At 41.1% G+C, this 16,084-nt stretch overlaps 1 protein-coding gene across 1 annotated transcript in view; it reads left to right on the top strand.

Annotated features, from left to right (window-relative positions):
- The window catches only part of TENM2 (teneurin transmembrane protein 2), a 1,113,792-nt gene that overhangs the window by 831,522 nt on the left and 266,186 nt on the right, over positions 1 to 16,084 (top strand). The window contains exon 9 of the mRNA XM_048487386.1: positions 15,637 to 15,875. Within this exon, the coding sequence (XP_048343343.1) occupies positions 15,637 to 15,875 (239 nt within the window). The remainder of the gene's footprint in view (positions 1 to 15,636; positions 15,876 to 16,084) is intronic.

Here is a 16,084-nt window from a genome sequence, read left to right as displayed (position 1 = left end):
GTGTAATAATTTAAAGTGATGGGCTCTAATCTTGAGAACCAGGGTTGACTCCCCACTCCACCAAATGAGTAGTAGACACTAATCTGGAGAATAAGATGAGATTCTCCAGTCCCACTGGTGGGAATGAAAGGCTAGAGCTGAGGGTGCACTGATGCATTCCCCTTCACAAGTGCATCCCAGCCTGTTTGGAGCCAGGGTGTAATTAAAGACCTCATGGTTAGCCCTACTTCTGAACTCCATGTGGAGTTCAGGTGCAGGGCCAGCTGCCTCCCCTCCCCTGGTGATCTGTACACAGAGTTCGGAATGGAGCGGCTTGTTTGCTGCTGCCCTCCACTGGTCAGATACAGCTGCAAACGTCAGGCTTCAAGCTTGCAGTTTAAAGCTGGCCTCAATCCTCACTGAAGCCAGCAGCAAACTAGCTCACAGGCTCACAGCCCATTCGGTGATCCTGCCCATGTCATCTTGTAGCCCTTTGTCATAAAATCATAGAGTTGGAAGAGACCAAAAGGCCATCAAGCCCATCCCCCTGCTATGCAGGAATACACAATAAAAGTACTCCTGACAGATGGCCATCCAGCCTCTGTTTAAAAATCTTAAAAGAAGGAGACTTCACCACATTGAGGCAGTGTATTTCACTGCTGAATAGCCCTTACTATCAGAAAGTTCTTCCTAATGTTTAGGTGGAATCTCTTCTCCTGTATCTTGAATCCATTGCTCCTTGTCCTAGTCTCTGGAGCAGCAGAAAACAAGCTTGTTCCCTCTTCAACATGATATCTCTTCAAATATTTAATCATGGCTATCATGTCACCCCTTAACCAAGGCCCTGCTGCATTCCCTTCCTGTCGCTTATTACTCCCTTGGGCCAAACTCTGGCTAACTAACATGGGGAAGTTAAGTGCCTAGCTGCCTGACCTACTGACCAACCTAACAGACCCTGAAAACCTTGTAAGAATTCTCCCCCAAGAAAACTAAGGCTTTGTTTTGTAAAAAAATGACATGATCTGAACTTGCTTTTTTCCTTTATTGTAGACAATTACCTAAGAACAACTACCTACTGACTTCCTGTTCTAGAACTTGTCTAAGGTTAACTAACTGGCAACTATCTTGGAGATGGAATGTCAATTTTTTAAAAATAGGAAGAAGTAATTTAAATAAATTTTGTACTGTTTCCTGTACTGCAAGTTTCCATATTCCAGATAAAGAAATCGAGAAGATCTCCTCTGCAAAACTTCAGCCTGAACTGAGGAAGTCCACCTGGATTCAATTTATATGATGGTTATAGCTGACACTGAAAAGGTTTAGTGAATGCTAATTAACTGTTTGACAAACTAAAGAGGGTTTTTAACCAGTTCCTAACATACCCTCCACTTAAATTTCTCAACAACTGTATCAAAATAGCTCAAATGAAACCTGCAAGAAGAAGCACAACAATGTAACTCTACCAACTCAACAGAACAGCAATAAGCAGAACCAACCACCACCACCACCACCCCGGCAACCCTTTAAACAAATGATGGAAAAGCAGGGAACAAGGGCCCAATCCACCACAACACTTCAATGCAATAGGGAACAAAACACTATAAAATGAAAGGAAGGGAAGGAGGAAGGGAAGGGAATGGAGGGAAGGGAAGGAGGAAGAATCAGTACAAAAAACTAAAAGTTTCTTCCTTCTGACCCTGAAACCCAGAGAAAGAAACCCAAAGAAAAAAAATCTGGGGATGAGAAAACACACACACACACACAAACTTACACCTGTAAAAAAGAAATCAGGGGCCCCTTCCGCACACACAAAATAATGCATTTTCAAACCACTTTCACAACTGTTCGCAAGTGGATTTTGCCATTCCGCACAGCATCAAAGAGCACCGAAAGCAGTTTGAAAGTGCATTATTCTGCATGTGCGGAATAAGCCAGAGCCTCCCACAAAAGGGCAAAAAAACTCCCCTCTAACCAGTCAACTGATCCGCAAAAAAACAAAACAAAACCCAAGAACCACAGGAGAAGGCACCCAGTCTCTTAGGGCTCACAAGATTTGGCCTATCTTTCTCCCCATCCCACACCAGAAGAAGACCAACCAAAAGATAGAAGGGATGAAAAAAGCCTCTCCAAACAAATCACCCAAGAAAAACAGAAAAAAACAAAAAGCCCCTCCACACATACAAAAGGCCCTAAAAATAAATAATTCTTAAACAACTTTTAAGAACACAAATTTTTAAAAGAAATCTGGGCCAAAAACACCATCTGTGATTCGCCAAAGAGCAGTATTGTCCCTAACCTGCAATCTTATTGGCCACTCTAACTTTTTGACCCTACTGCCATCCTTCCTTCTCTATACTTCATTGCAATCCACATTAGGGCTAAACAGCCTAGCAAAAGTTCAAAACCAGTGGCCAATGGGAAAGCTCCAGCAAGCTCTCCTGTTTGTCCCTCTCCCTGTCCCTCCTGTTATCCTGGAAACCAGCCATAGGGCAGAAAAGTGCAGCATGGGGTTGCTCCTTCCAGAGCAATCCAGCAAAGGTGGGCACCTTTGCCAGCCCTGCAAAATCCACCTGGAAGCCCAGTACAGCAATAGCCAAGAGAAGGTTTTGGGGGTGGGATTTAAAATGTAAAGCCCAATGGTGAGCCTTGCAAATAAGCTTTAATTTTTTAAAAAAGATTTTTCAGCCAGAAAAAGCCACATTAACTTTTATTGGCAGCTGGGTGGGATGGGGGTGGGGGTTGGCTTATGTGAATGTACTCACTATGAGACAGTGCTAAGCAGGCATTTGCAGATGGTCTGAGTGTGTTAGTAGGTTGAAACAAAGGAAAACCCTCCTTGATGTTCCTTCTACCAGAGCACCTTTGGGAAAGGCCAGTCCAAACCTAGGCCTTGAAAGCAGCAAGGATCCAATGCAGCCTCTCTCTTAAACTGGGACAAAAACATTTGCAGTTTGTTTTTTGCTTGCATTGTGCACATTAAATATAGGAGCTGTGGCCTGAAAAGCAACCGTGTTATTTCTGGATTAACTGGTACTTTGTTGGGCTTTTATGTGTCAGGCACTGAGCAGCTATCTTTTGAATGTAAGAGTATTTTAGAGGTGGAACAGTTTATCTCCCTTGTTGAAATGTTTTGTCACTGAAGAAAGATATACTCTTCTGGAGATGTAAACATGCTTGAGAGCCTGCCCTTCTATTGGGGTGGTTGTGAGGCTTAACTCATCAATTAACATAAATAGTGTTCCATGTTATCCCTCCTAAGGAAACTCCCCTGAAGGGCAATTTATTGTTAGGGTTATTATTGCTATTGTCACTAACAAAAATATGGCATGCTGGATAATCACAATTATTATTGCAATATACAGTGATCTCATAGCTTTTTAGCTTTTTTTATCTTCCTTCCTCAAAGGTACAAATACAGTTTTTGTCAGGAGGAATTGCCTTAAGCTTCTTCCTATTTTATGCCTATATCACACAGTGGGATAGTTTTTTCTGTCATTCACTGTAGGCATACATGCTTCCTTGCCTGCTCATTGTGTTCACTTTTGAAATCATTCTTGTGATTCATTTTATTACATTTATCCCAAAGTAGAAGTCTAGCAAATGGAAGATGTAGAATGAAATTGAATTTATTACATGCTGTTTCTTCATACCCCAAGAGCACCATGTGTTCTGTAAAGAACTTTATACCTATGTTCTTTCTAGGAAGTTAATTGTAGACACATTTTGCTTTGACCTAAAATTGTATCTAAGTATTTATCAGTTTAGTTCACATTTGTGTGTGTATACAGCAGCAGCTAGTCATGTGGTAGACCTCCTCACTGTAAGACTAATACATAGTTGGGTGTACTTGTAGGCTTAGGAACATAAATGTTCCTAATTTACAAATTTAAAAAGTGGTGCCAGTCTTTGCTTTCATTTCCCAAGCCCCATTGGTGTAGCAGTGTGTGCATACTTTTCTTTTTTGATTGACTACATAGATGCAGACAATTGCATTTCACCCTCAGCAAGAAAGTTATACAGAAGGGCAAATGTCACTGTTATCCTTATTGCAAGGAAAACCCCAGCCTTCCTACAGAAAATAAACTATTGTCTGAGAAATATTGTCATTCACGTTTCCACACCGTTTTAAAGGGCTTCGGGGTGTTTTCCCCTCAGTATAGCCTCCTGCACACATATGTCCCATAGGTTCAGCTTAATGCTTTGACAGAACAAGGCACCTCAAGGCTGGCACCTGCCTTTTAGACTAACATGCAACTTTCCTGTCAAGCAGTTTTCAAATACTGTGCTTCAATATGTCCAACTGTGTCTGTGTTAGGAGATTCAAGATGGCAGTGACAAGCTATTCTGCAACTCAAGGCACTGCACATGACAGACTGACTTAACACTTGCATTTCTAAAAAGCTTTGCCTTTAAGGCCTAAGAAACCAACATTTGAGAAATGATGAGCCGTTGGAGACTGGTGCACCTCATTTTAGATAACACTTCCTTGGAAACTTGGTCACTCATGAAAGGCTTCAGAATGTGCTTGAGTAGATACTAAGTGTCATGATGATATTTATGTGTTGATTCTAAATGATTGTTTCCCTGCCTAATGGCGTTTCCTTGGCTACTAAACCATGAACAGTTACTTGAATATTGATTGTATGCTGCAGGCCAGCAAGCATCCTGAAACAGCAAGTTGTGCCTGGCTGTGTCTAAGGCATATGCTTGTGTGGACAAAGGAGATGCAGCTCCATATGTTTGTACTTACAGTTTATTTGTGCATATGTTTATCTATCTGGAGATATCCACTTGAAATAGAATTCTAATCCTCCATTTCATACTTTAATTAATTATTGAACAAAGGCTGCTTAGTACATAACATTTGTTCCTCTGCTCATGAAGGAAAAAGGGCACACCTGCATACTTATTTTTGACTAACCAGCATGAATATATTTGGTATTGTGGATGTTTTTTTGAGAGGCTGTTCATTTGGAATTCTAGACAAATGTTTTTTTTACCCGTAATGCAGTAATGTTCTTCTTTTAGAAGAATATTCTTTGGTAATGGCCCCTTCCTTGCATTTGTGACCAAAGTAAAGGTGATCTTTGGCCAGTCACATATATTCAACCTAATCTGCCTCACAGAATTGCTGTGAGGATAAAATGAGGACAGGAGAATTATGTAAGCCAATTTGGGTCCCTATTGAAGAAAAAGGTAGGGTATAAATTAAGTAAGTAAGTATTTTTGTTTGGCTGTCTAGTTAAATCCAAATTATACTGACTCTGTGAGGTTTTCTAGGCCTCATTGCTTGCCTACCATCCAGTTTTTAGAAGTAAGTTTAGAGGTTCTAAAGTCAGATGAAGTTAAATGAACAAAGTTGTTTATTGAAAGTAATTTCATAGGTGATGATAACCTCTAGAGATAGAATCGAACCAACTTAAAACATTTAGAATTTTGAAAGGGTCTTTTTTACTCGCAGCATGACATGGAGCATCTAATTCATATCACATTGTCTTCAAAATGTTAAGGTAATCTTTTCATATTCTAGTACGCCTTTTAGGCAGCTTATTTTTGAATAACTGTGTTGAATACAACCACAGCATATTAGTACAATCATTATCATATGTTCATATGATGGCCCTGGTGGCTTTCGTTGATGACCTCCATTGAAATGTAGACAAAGGCTTTTGTTGCTCCTACTGTTATTTGTCCTCCAGCATTTAAATAGTGGATCATGCCACCTTGTTGAGGCATTTGGAGGAAGAAGTAGACATCAATGGAAATGTAGGTATTTGGAGGAAGAAGTAGGTATCAATGAAATGCATTGGATTGGTCCAAATAATTCCTCATGGACTAAAGTCAAAGAGTTGCCCTTTTAGACCTGTTATAATTAATGTGGAACTTGTGGGTTTCCACAGGACGCAATCCTATCTCCATGTCTGTAAATCTCTATGTAAAGAACAAATCTTTCATAGTTTTGTGGTCAACAGTCAATATGTTGATAACACCCAGCTCTCTATCTCCCTATCCAAATCTCCCAGTGATGTAATGAAGTTCCTGATCTGCTGCCTGTTTAAGAGTGGCTAAGAGTGAACAAACTGAAACTAAATCTTGATAAGACAGAGATAATTCTGGTTAGGAAGCAAAGATCTCAAAGTACATTGTGCTTCCCACTTACATTGGGGTTCACAGACCCTTGCTGACTTGGCAAAGATTGTGAGTGTTGAACAGGATCCATCATTATTGCTGGAGGGGCAAATAACACAGCTAAAAAAAATGCTTTTTTGCAACTACGTTTAGCCTGTAAGATGGCTTCCTGCTTTGATGGATGATTTTGCCACCTTTATCCATAATATGATAACATCAAGACCAAACTACAACAATGCATTCTACATTAGGTCTTCCCTGGAAGTCAGTTATGAGGCTAAAGATGGTACAGAGTGCCTCACCTTTGTTACTTTCAGGAGTTAAGCAGAACATCGATTACTCCGATTCTGCAGTCACTCCATCATTTAGCAGGTTCAGTTCAAAGCAATGACTAGCACATACAAAGCCCTTCATGGTCTTTGTTCCTCATTCTTGCAGGACCACCTGTCTCCCATGCAGCAGCACAACAGCTTTGCTCATCTGAACAAGGCCTTCCGCAGGTGCCAACTGACAAATGGGCAAAATCCAAAACAGCTCATACAAGTGCCTTCTCCATTATGCTGAAGGGACAAGGCCCTCTGAGGAGGTCTATAAGACACCCACTCAATAGTCCCTCTCACTGCTCCCTACCTCTGTGCAGAAGTTATCTACAACAGAGTGGAACTTTGCTGCCTGGGGACAGCTACCTCTACTGGGTGGCTGCCCGATCCGTGCGGCACCAATATGGCGTTGGTACAACTGTGCAGTTCAAGGCATGTTGCTCTAACTCTCCGGGCATTTTGCAAACTATGTAAGACTGCATTATTCAAGCTGGCTTTTTTACACAGGTACTATCACTGTAATGTAATGAAATGTTTCAGAAAAATGTTTTGGTGACGGGCCAGAGTCTGCAGACTATACCACTGTCTATAGCATGCTGCTAGTATGATCATATGTAAAAATTTCTATATCATTTATTTCTGTATCATTTATTCTGTCATGTTAATGCTTATGATCTGTTTTAAAATTGATACCCAGCTTCAGATATACGTAACTGAAATTCTATTGCATTGTTGTTCATAGGATGTCCCATCCTGTCGATTGCATTGACAACTTCTGCATTATCCACCTCAGTAAGAAAGGGGGACTTCTAAGAGAATGCTATTATTATTTGAACAGCATAACTTTGTTTTCTTTCCTGTTTCCCACTGCAAGTCTGTAAATCCTGTTCTGATTATTATGAGTTCCCACCCTCTAACAGTACTTATATTTTCTAACCCATTGCAAACGGCTTCCTGCAAATAGCTTACTCCTGGACAGACAATTTTAGTGGACAGTGTAATTAATAATGTAGCCAGCCAAGCCTTGGCCTAATATCTAACAAATTTTCAATTCCTTCCATAAAAAGCAGCTGCTGTAGCTACAGCTTTAATAGAGCGCTGGCTCGTGCTTTGTATTCTTTTTCAGTGTGCTGTTCCACAGATTGACTCCTCTCTCCCATCTTCCATTATGACTTCTAATCTGATGTATTTTACTCTAACCTTACCTTTCCATCTGTAGTGCTAATTATCGGCAGCAGACATTGAATTCTGGGGAAAAGAGATGGACTCATCTTAATGCCAGGAAACAAAGACAATTATTCCAATGACTGGTGATACTGTTTTCACATAAATGTTTTGATTTGCCTTGGCTTCCTTACAGCAGCACTATTTTCAGGATTATCCACATGATGTCCTCTATTCATCCTGCTTCTGTGTTCCCCCCCACCTTTTTGCTGCAATCTTTCTCAAATCTGGTTTAGTACAATGTTTCTTGAACAGATTGAAGACAAAAAGCCATCAGATATGGAATGAATGACCCCTCCCACACACACACACGCATGGAGACACACACACAGCAGTGTAATTTTCCTTGCCTATACTTCTGCACCCACCATTCCCCCCACACACACACACCAGATAGCTTTTGAGATTTAAAAAAATAAACAAACAGAAAGGCAGGGTTTATATAGCATTATAGCACAGCAGTGGCGAACCTATGGCATGGGTGCCAGAGGTGGCACTCAGAGCCCTTTCTGTGGGCACGGGTGCACAGAATTCGTCATGTGGGGGTGGTGGAAAATCACCCCCCCCCACACACACACACACTTTAGGCTGGCCTGGGCATGATCCTTTACCTGGGAGTAAGCTCAGTTGCTGGCAATGGGGCTTGCTTCTGAGTAAACCCTCATAGGGTCGTGATTCACCCATTCGAAGCGTTGCATGGTTGCTTCACCAAGCTTACTCCTGAGTAACGCATGCCTTGGAGCCAACTGTTTTTTCTAAACTAAAACCTCAGTATTCAGGTTAAATTGCCATGTTGGCACTTTGCGATAAATAAGTGGGTTTTGGGTTGCAATTTGGGCACTCAGTCTCGAAAAGGGTTCGTCATCACTGTTATAGCATCTATTGCCATCATCCAGTAGGTTCCAACATTCTTTTTTTAAAGTAAATTGCAAGCCCTTATAAGAGGAAAGTTGCATTTCCCCTTATAACTTGTTGACAAAAAGGACTTGTGTCTTCTTTAAAAATGAAGACTGGAATCTAGAAGACGATGGCAATGGATAATTAAAACACTAAGGCAATCTAGAAATGTTGTGTTTTTTAAAGTCTTTCGGTAGAAGGTGGATGTTGGCTTGGGGGTGATTGAAACAAATAAAATGTGGAGAAACCATCATAATGGATTACCTGTTACCTTTGCAATCACAGCAGTGATGAGAGGTACACATGGAACTGTCTCCATGTGCAAGTAGCCCATATTTTAGCCCCATCTCCGCTTCATTCCTTCACATGCACAGTCAAGATTGAGGACTTCCTGGTTTGAAAGATACTTCAGTTTGTTGTGATGTCAATGTGCTTCTTGTTTACACAGTAGGATGTTAAGCCAGGGTCTGATTCTAAAGTAGAATTCATATGAGTAGGCAAGACCCCATTGGATCTTATTGCTCACTTCCATCCATTGAGAGAACTGTCCATTTATGCCTAATCTCTCTTTCCAGTTGTTTAACTATGATTGAATCCATAAGATTACCCATCCCGTTATCCCATGACTTCTAAGCTTACTCAGGTATCTCTAGTGAGGTGAGTTATCTTGCCAAAGCCTTTGGAAAGTCAAAGTATATAATGGTTTACCCTGTGAGTCTCCCTGGGGAAAAAGATGAGTTATAAATGAAGCAAACAAACAAACATGTATCTGGAGCAATGTAGTTAATTTGGTCCATGAGACAGGTGATCTAAATGACCTTTACCCCAGTGGGGAAAAGATAATATGACTAGGTACTGCACAATAACGGTATTCACAAATTTCAGATGATAAACTGAAACAGCCATCTCATCATAGGCAATGGTAAACCTGGGATATAGGGTAAATTTAGGAATTCTGCAATCACAATAAGTTTGGCCTATGGGCATAAGTGACTTGTATGCATACATGCTTGTGTCCTTTATGTTATCTCACTTCCTCTACCCTCTCAATAAATTGAGAAAGTGTAGAACTGTAGTTCAAACACCACCAGTAGTAATTCACAGTAGACAAATTGTCACCTTGGACTGACTGCAACAGACTTAACTAGCATATGGTGAAGACAGCAACAGTAGCATTGCCCCCAAACCATAATGTGCACAACAGATTAAATTCTGGGGTACTACAATTTGTCACATTTCTTTTAATTTCCACTACTAATTAGAATTTTTAAAATGTTCCTTTCTCTTCAAAATAATAGTTACCGGTACCTTTTATTGTTAAGAAAAGACTTATATAAGTTCTTGGAAGAGACTGAAAGAAATTATCTGTGTTAGGAATTCAAATTTTGGAATTAGAATTGATGGGGTTGGAGAGAGCTAGAATAATAGTTTTGGATCATTTATGTGATTTGGATTTTTAAACTATCGCATTAGAGTATGCAGAGTTTGTTCTCCCACTTACTTGGGATTGTCCTAACCCTGACGTCTTCCAGCCTACATTCAGCAATTGACTGTGCCCCAATATAGGAGAGTTTTTATGCTTGCTAGGTTGAATGCTATACCAGCTCAAGTAATGAGTGGTCATTATAGGAAAGTGCCCAATTCAGGGAAGCTATGTGTATGTGTTTCTGGGAAAATTGATAAATGGAAAATTGTTTTTGGGAATGCCCCTCTTTTTCAAGCGTAAGAGAGTTGTGGATTACCAGTACTCCATCCCTAGGTGTGATGGTAGATGCATCAGCAAGGGGAAAAATTAGGGGGACTTTTGGCTGGAGTGGTTTTGGAGGTAACTCTAGCTGTTGTAATTTTTTTCAGAAGTATAGTGTGTAGAACATTATTTTAAGATTTTTTTTAGTCTGGTTTACGTGGACTCCACTATGGCACTGTTCAAAACCTATAGGTTAAATGAGCAGTATCATATAATTAGAGTTTGACAGTAATTCTAATTTGTCTTAGCAAAATGGGAGGAAATTGTGTAATGATAAGAAGTAACAGTAATATTCATTTAATAAATGTTTGCTCAGGCAGATGTAATGTTGTGCCCTGTGAAATTCTTGACAGAAATTTTATAACTGCCACAGCATTAGGAAATTAACTAGAAGGAATTTTATTAGATTTGCATACAGATTTACACAGAATCCTAAGGGATATTTAACCAGGCATTTTGCCTTGGTTTTCCTGCTACAACGCAATGTGTTTTAATACTTTTCGCACACAAGTTGTCTATTTTTCCTTTTTTTGAACCTGGTTGGATGTAATGTTTCTCTTTGATGCAATGCATTTGCTTACCAAGTGCAATACATCGGTTCCCTTATAAGGTGTTGCCTGTACAAACCTGAGCTTTCTTTGCATATTTGCTGTGTGAAAGACTGCATTGCCTGTGTAGGATAAGGTGTGACTTTTGCAATGCATTCCTTTTAAGGTCTTCCTCCCTATCCCTCCTTCTTTTAAATGTTGTATGAAATCTCTGTTTCCATCTTGCTTCAGAAAAAGACAAGACAGCAACAGAGAAAAATAATGTAAGCTAGCAGTATCAAAGTACCCCAAGACAGCAGAGTAATATGGTTCCCAACAGACTCTCTCTGTTCTGCATCATTTTTATTATTGTATCCTTGTCCCCTTTTTTTCTGAAGAATGTGTTAAGATACAGTATTGTTAAGAATTTTCTGAAGAATGTGTTAAGATACAGTATTGTTAAGAATTCTGTACTGAATGTTGGGATAATTATCTGCCTTCTGACTAGTTCTGTCAACATATTATTACCTTAGATGTGTAGTCAGAACATGTATACATTACATGCATGTCTGTATAAATGGGCCTGCTTCTCAATTTGAGCCCAGCTTCACACCAGCGTTGCCTGAGCATAAGAAGGAAACCATGGGTGTAAACTTTACAATAACTGAAAATAATGTGCCCAGTCTGAGTAAATGCAATTACAAGCAAGGCACGCCTTAGCCTCCTTTGCCTCAGTGCTCCCCCAGCCAGATCCACCTACCTTTTCCTTCGCTTCATGCTTTGCATTTGGTTGTGGTATGTTAATTGCTTATATTCATCACAGCTTGCATGTTTCACATAAGGGACAGATCTGCTTCAGGGAGGAGAAGCCTGTGTGCCAGCTCTCCCTGGTAGTGGGGACCATAAGGAACCTTGGGGGTGGGACAAACCATAGTGCCACATGCCCAGAGCTGCTGGCTAGCTTACACCCTCAGGTAGCAAGAGGAGATTCATTGAGAGGCAAGCACCCAATTGGCTCCTATTGGCTTGCTGTTTTGAGTTTCCCCAATGTTGGGCCTGGGGGAAGGGTGTCACTGGGGGACAGCAATCTGTCTCTGCTTCCTTCAACCAGCAAAACCAACAAACAAGCTATGACTTGTTTTTATCTGAAACAGTGATCTCTCATGTTATTATTAAGGACCCTTGGTCTCTTTCTCCCCTACCCAGACAGCAGTTCAAGCCTGTCCATCTCTTTAGCGAGGAATGCTGTGAGCTTTGGACTTCGTTATCCAGAATGCGAATACAGCAGGTTATAAATGTTACTTCACAAAGAAGTCCTGATAACATTAATATTGGACCTGTTTAAATTACAGTCATTCTGCAAAATTGGATTTTCAGTAGGTTTTGGGCTTGCCAATGTGTTCGCATTTCCAAGTGAGAAATACCAGAATATAACAATCCCAAGTGAGAAATACCAGACTAAATTTTCCAATAGTAGAATGAAACTCTCATGCTACCCCTCCCACTGCAACCCATTGATCTAAATTGCTGCTCCTGGGGATAGGGGATCCTGAAAAATGACTGGGGGGGGGGGTCGGCTGCAGAGGCAATGGTAACTAGTGGGAAATGTCAATTCAGTCCAGACCCAATGCATATTTATTTGAACCTTTCTGTCTTTATACAAACCCAGCATCCAATCCTGATTTAATGCTTTATCTTCCATGTATATTTATTTATTTATCTATACACTTGTTTCTCTGCCCATCATTGAAGTTCCTTTATTTATATATGTGGGTATTGTGCCCTACTTTTCTGTTCTGTGGCTTACAAAAATACAGTTTAAGCAAATGAATAGAAACTTGCCAAAAAGTACAACCTCCCTGCCCCCCCCCCCCCCGTGCATATTGAACTGATCTTGGATATATGGGACCTGTTTACTCCTGGCCCTAGAGGCAAACTATGGACTGAGATCCAAGGGCCATGACCACTTTGGCTCTTATGAAAAGATCTTTGGCCCAGGTGCACCTAGGATTAAACTCCTACAGCAGGAAACAAAAGCTCATTCCAGATCTTGTGTAGCAGGCAGAAAAATGCTAAAGATTCTCCTTTCCTCAAGTTATAGCTGAACGCACAATGATTTTGTTTTTAAAGAATAGAGCTTAATATTACTCATTTTACCATTTGAAACATCAGTAGATGTGATGGTAATATGTTGTGTTCCTATACTTTAGTTGCTTTCCATTTTTAATATAAAATTTCCCATTGCTTTGGTTTGGTAATTGCTGTCCGCTAGGGTCTATGAAATAATGATGAAAAGATGAGTGGGAATTCCTTTTATCTTCAGAGAATAGTAACACCTGTTTATATCTTTAGTACATGAGCTTACCTTAGAAACTTACCAGACTTTTTAATACATGGGTCTCCAGTGTGGCTGACACATTTCTTGGCACCCTCCAAGAGTTTTTTTGGAAATGAATGGGACCAGGTGAGGCTCTTTTTGTGGTTGACTCTATAGCAACCAATTTGTGGTTGGCTTCACCTTCTTTGTCAACTGTTTTGCATCAGAATTCTGCCACCATGTTATTTCATAATTCCAAAGGTGCTTGCAGGCTCAAAAAAGTTGGGAACCCCCTATCACTAATAGCTGCATATACTTATTACAAATTTCATTTGCAAAGATAGTCATAATACAGTGATGGCGAACCTATGGCACGGGTGCCAGAGGTGGCACTCGGAGCCCTCTCTGTGGGCATGCACAAACAGAGTTCATCATGTGGGGGGTGGAAAATCACACAGACACACACACACATCTAGGCTGGCCTGGGCCACTGAGCACAACGTGTGTGCACCATGGTGAGCAGGGAGAACTTGGCTGGCGGGCCTGGTGCCTGTGATCCGGGCGGCTGCTGCCTGAGGGGGGGGGGCACAGAGGAGGCAGAGATGCTAGAGAGGCACAGAGTGGTGTGCATGGGACTTGTGGGAGGCAAGAGCAGGCTGGCCCCTGCTCAAGCGGGTGGGGCGGAGGAAGAGGAAGCCAACCATTTTTTTCTAAACTGAAACCTCAGCATTCAGGTTAAATTGCCAGGTTGGCACTTTGCGATAAATAAGTGGGGTTTGGGTTGCAATTTGGGCACTCGGTCTCAAAAAGGTTTGCCATCACTGTCATAATATGTTCTCTCTAATTCATATTTTGTTACTTTGAGATTTAATACACTAAATATTTTAAATCACATTATTTCCATATTTCAGAGTTTGGATGTGTTATTTACTCTTCTTATTCTTTTCATTTGCACTCTGGACAAGTCATAGTGTGAGTCTAGGGGCATTTCTGCATGGCCAGCTGAGCCAATGAACCACACCACACCACACCACCCCCACCCCCACCCGGGACCATTCGCATGAACAGTCCTGCTGGCTGTGCAGCCGCCGGTGCAGTCTTCACACAGGCTGTACCGCTCCCAAATGGCTCCTACCTCCTGCCACCCTCTGTCACTTTGTGGAGGCCAGGGGACACGGTCCATGGCCAGAGCAACGGCTCTGGGGTCAGAGGCCAGGAGGCATGTCCCCTGGCCTCCACAAAGTGACTGAAGGCATCAGGAGGTAGGAGCCATTTGGGAAGGTTGCGGGAAATACGCCGGCTTCTACCCAGTGCCATTCGCTCGGCACCGAATGGAAGCCGGCATTTCCCAAAAACCTTGCTCCCCAAGCGAGGTTTAAAAACACCATTCTTGGGGGGGAGTGCAGCCGCATCGATTTGGCGGTGGCGCCTGTTCAAAGGCTCCCCCCCCCCAAAAAAAAACAGTGTTTTACTGGACTGAAATAGTTGATTTCAGCCCATGCAGAAACAGCCTTGGATAACTGGAAACCAGAACCTGTATTCTATAGGAAATTCAAAAACTGACTGAGATCAACTCCTTAACAATGGCACTTGAACAAGGTTACCTCTCATTTTCAGGGCATTCTGTTCTTTTAGAGGTCCAGCAGTCAGGGCAGCTAAGAACTAGGACGGGCTTCTGGCCAAAGACACCATTCAGGTTCTCCTCCACATAATTTTTTGGTCTCTCTGCAGAGTCAGAAGCACACAGGCAAGACACTTGATTAGAACTAGTCTGACACTTGCTTGTCCCAGTGACAAGCATTAGGCAGGAAAAAAGAGTGGCTTGATAGTGAGACAAAATGACATCAGCGCTTCAGTCACTCCTAAAGCATCCATTTCAGGTAAATAGAAAAAACAACAACTCTTAACTTGTAATAACTACCAATTCTGTTTTCAGTCAAAAACATATATCGCTACTGTTCACCTAAACTTAATCAACAAAAATCAGAATAGAATAAAATGCCAGTCATGGCAAAGTAAAGAAGGGACAGAAGAATTAGAAGGAATGGTAGGAGATGAAAGGTATGGAAAGGCTGGTGAAAGGTATGGAACTGCCAGAGTAATCTAGCCCTGGGAACATTCATACCCTATTACCTCCCCCCTTTTCATGGCCCTGTTGTCTGATCCCTAACTTGTATACATGTTAAATGCAGTGAAATATTCTTTTAGGTAAGATTCCTTTTTTTAGCTGGCAGTGGAAGCTCAAAAAGGAAAAAAATCATTGCTGTTACTATTGATGCCCAGCCTTCTAGTACTGGACTCACATTGTACTCAGATAAATAGCTGGATTTACTTGAACATTTATATATGTAATTAAAATTGCATTCAGACATTATTTCACAGCTAACTTTTTTTTAATCTTTGTCATTTTTCTACATTCCTGAAGAGCTGAGTTACTGTTCTGCTGTAAGTACTACACTGCATCTCTTAACTGTGACCAATTTGTCTGCATTTCAGGCATTTCTTATTCAAGACATCTTCTGGAACAACTCCTCTGTTCAGTAGTTCTTCCCCTGGATATCCCTTGACCTCAGGAACTGTTTACACACCACCTCCCAGATTGTTACCTAGAAATACTTTCTCCAGAAATGCATTCAAGCTGAAAAAGCCCTCCAAGTATTGTAGCTGGAAATGTGCTGCTTTATCAGCTATCGCTGCAGCAATCTTGCTTGCCATCCTGCTGGCCTATTTCATAGGTAAGTCTATGTTTCAAGAAATCGCACACAAGCAGTTTCAAGTCCCACTGCTGGACTTCTACTCATGCATTTCCTGAACTATATCAACAAGCGTCATGTTAACAAGAATTTGTTTCCAAAGTCATTTTTATTAGGTGGAGGAAGTACACTGGTAAAGAAACTCAGAACTGTAGTTCATAATTTAATTTAAATAATATATTATGCATTTA

This window comes from Sphaerodactylus townsendi, linkage group LG03 (assembly GCF_021028975.2).
Source record: "Sphaerodactylus townsendi isolate TG3544 linkage group LG03, MPM_Stown_v2.3, whole genome shotgun sequence".
NCBI lineage: Eukaryota > Metazoa > Chordata > Lepidosauria > Squamata > Sphaerodactylidae > Sphaerodactylus > Sphaerodactylus townsendi.
This window is presented reverse-complemented; position numbering and strand designations above follow the sequence as displayed.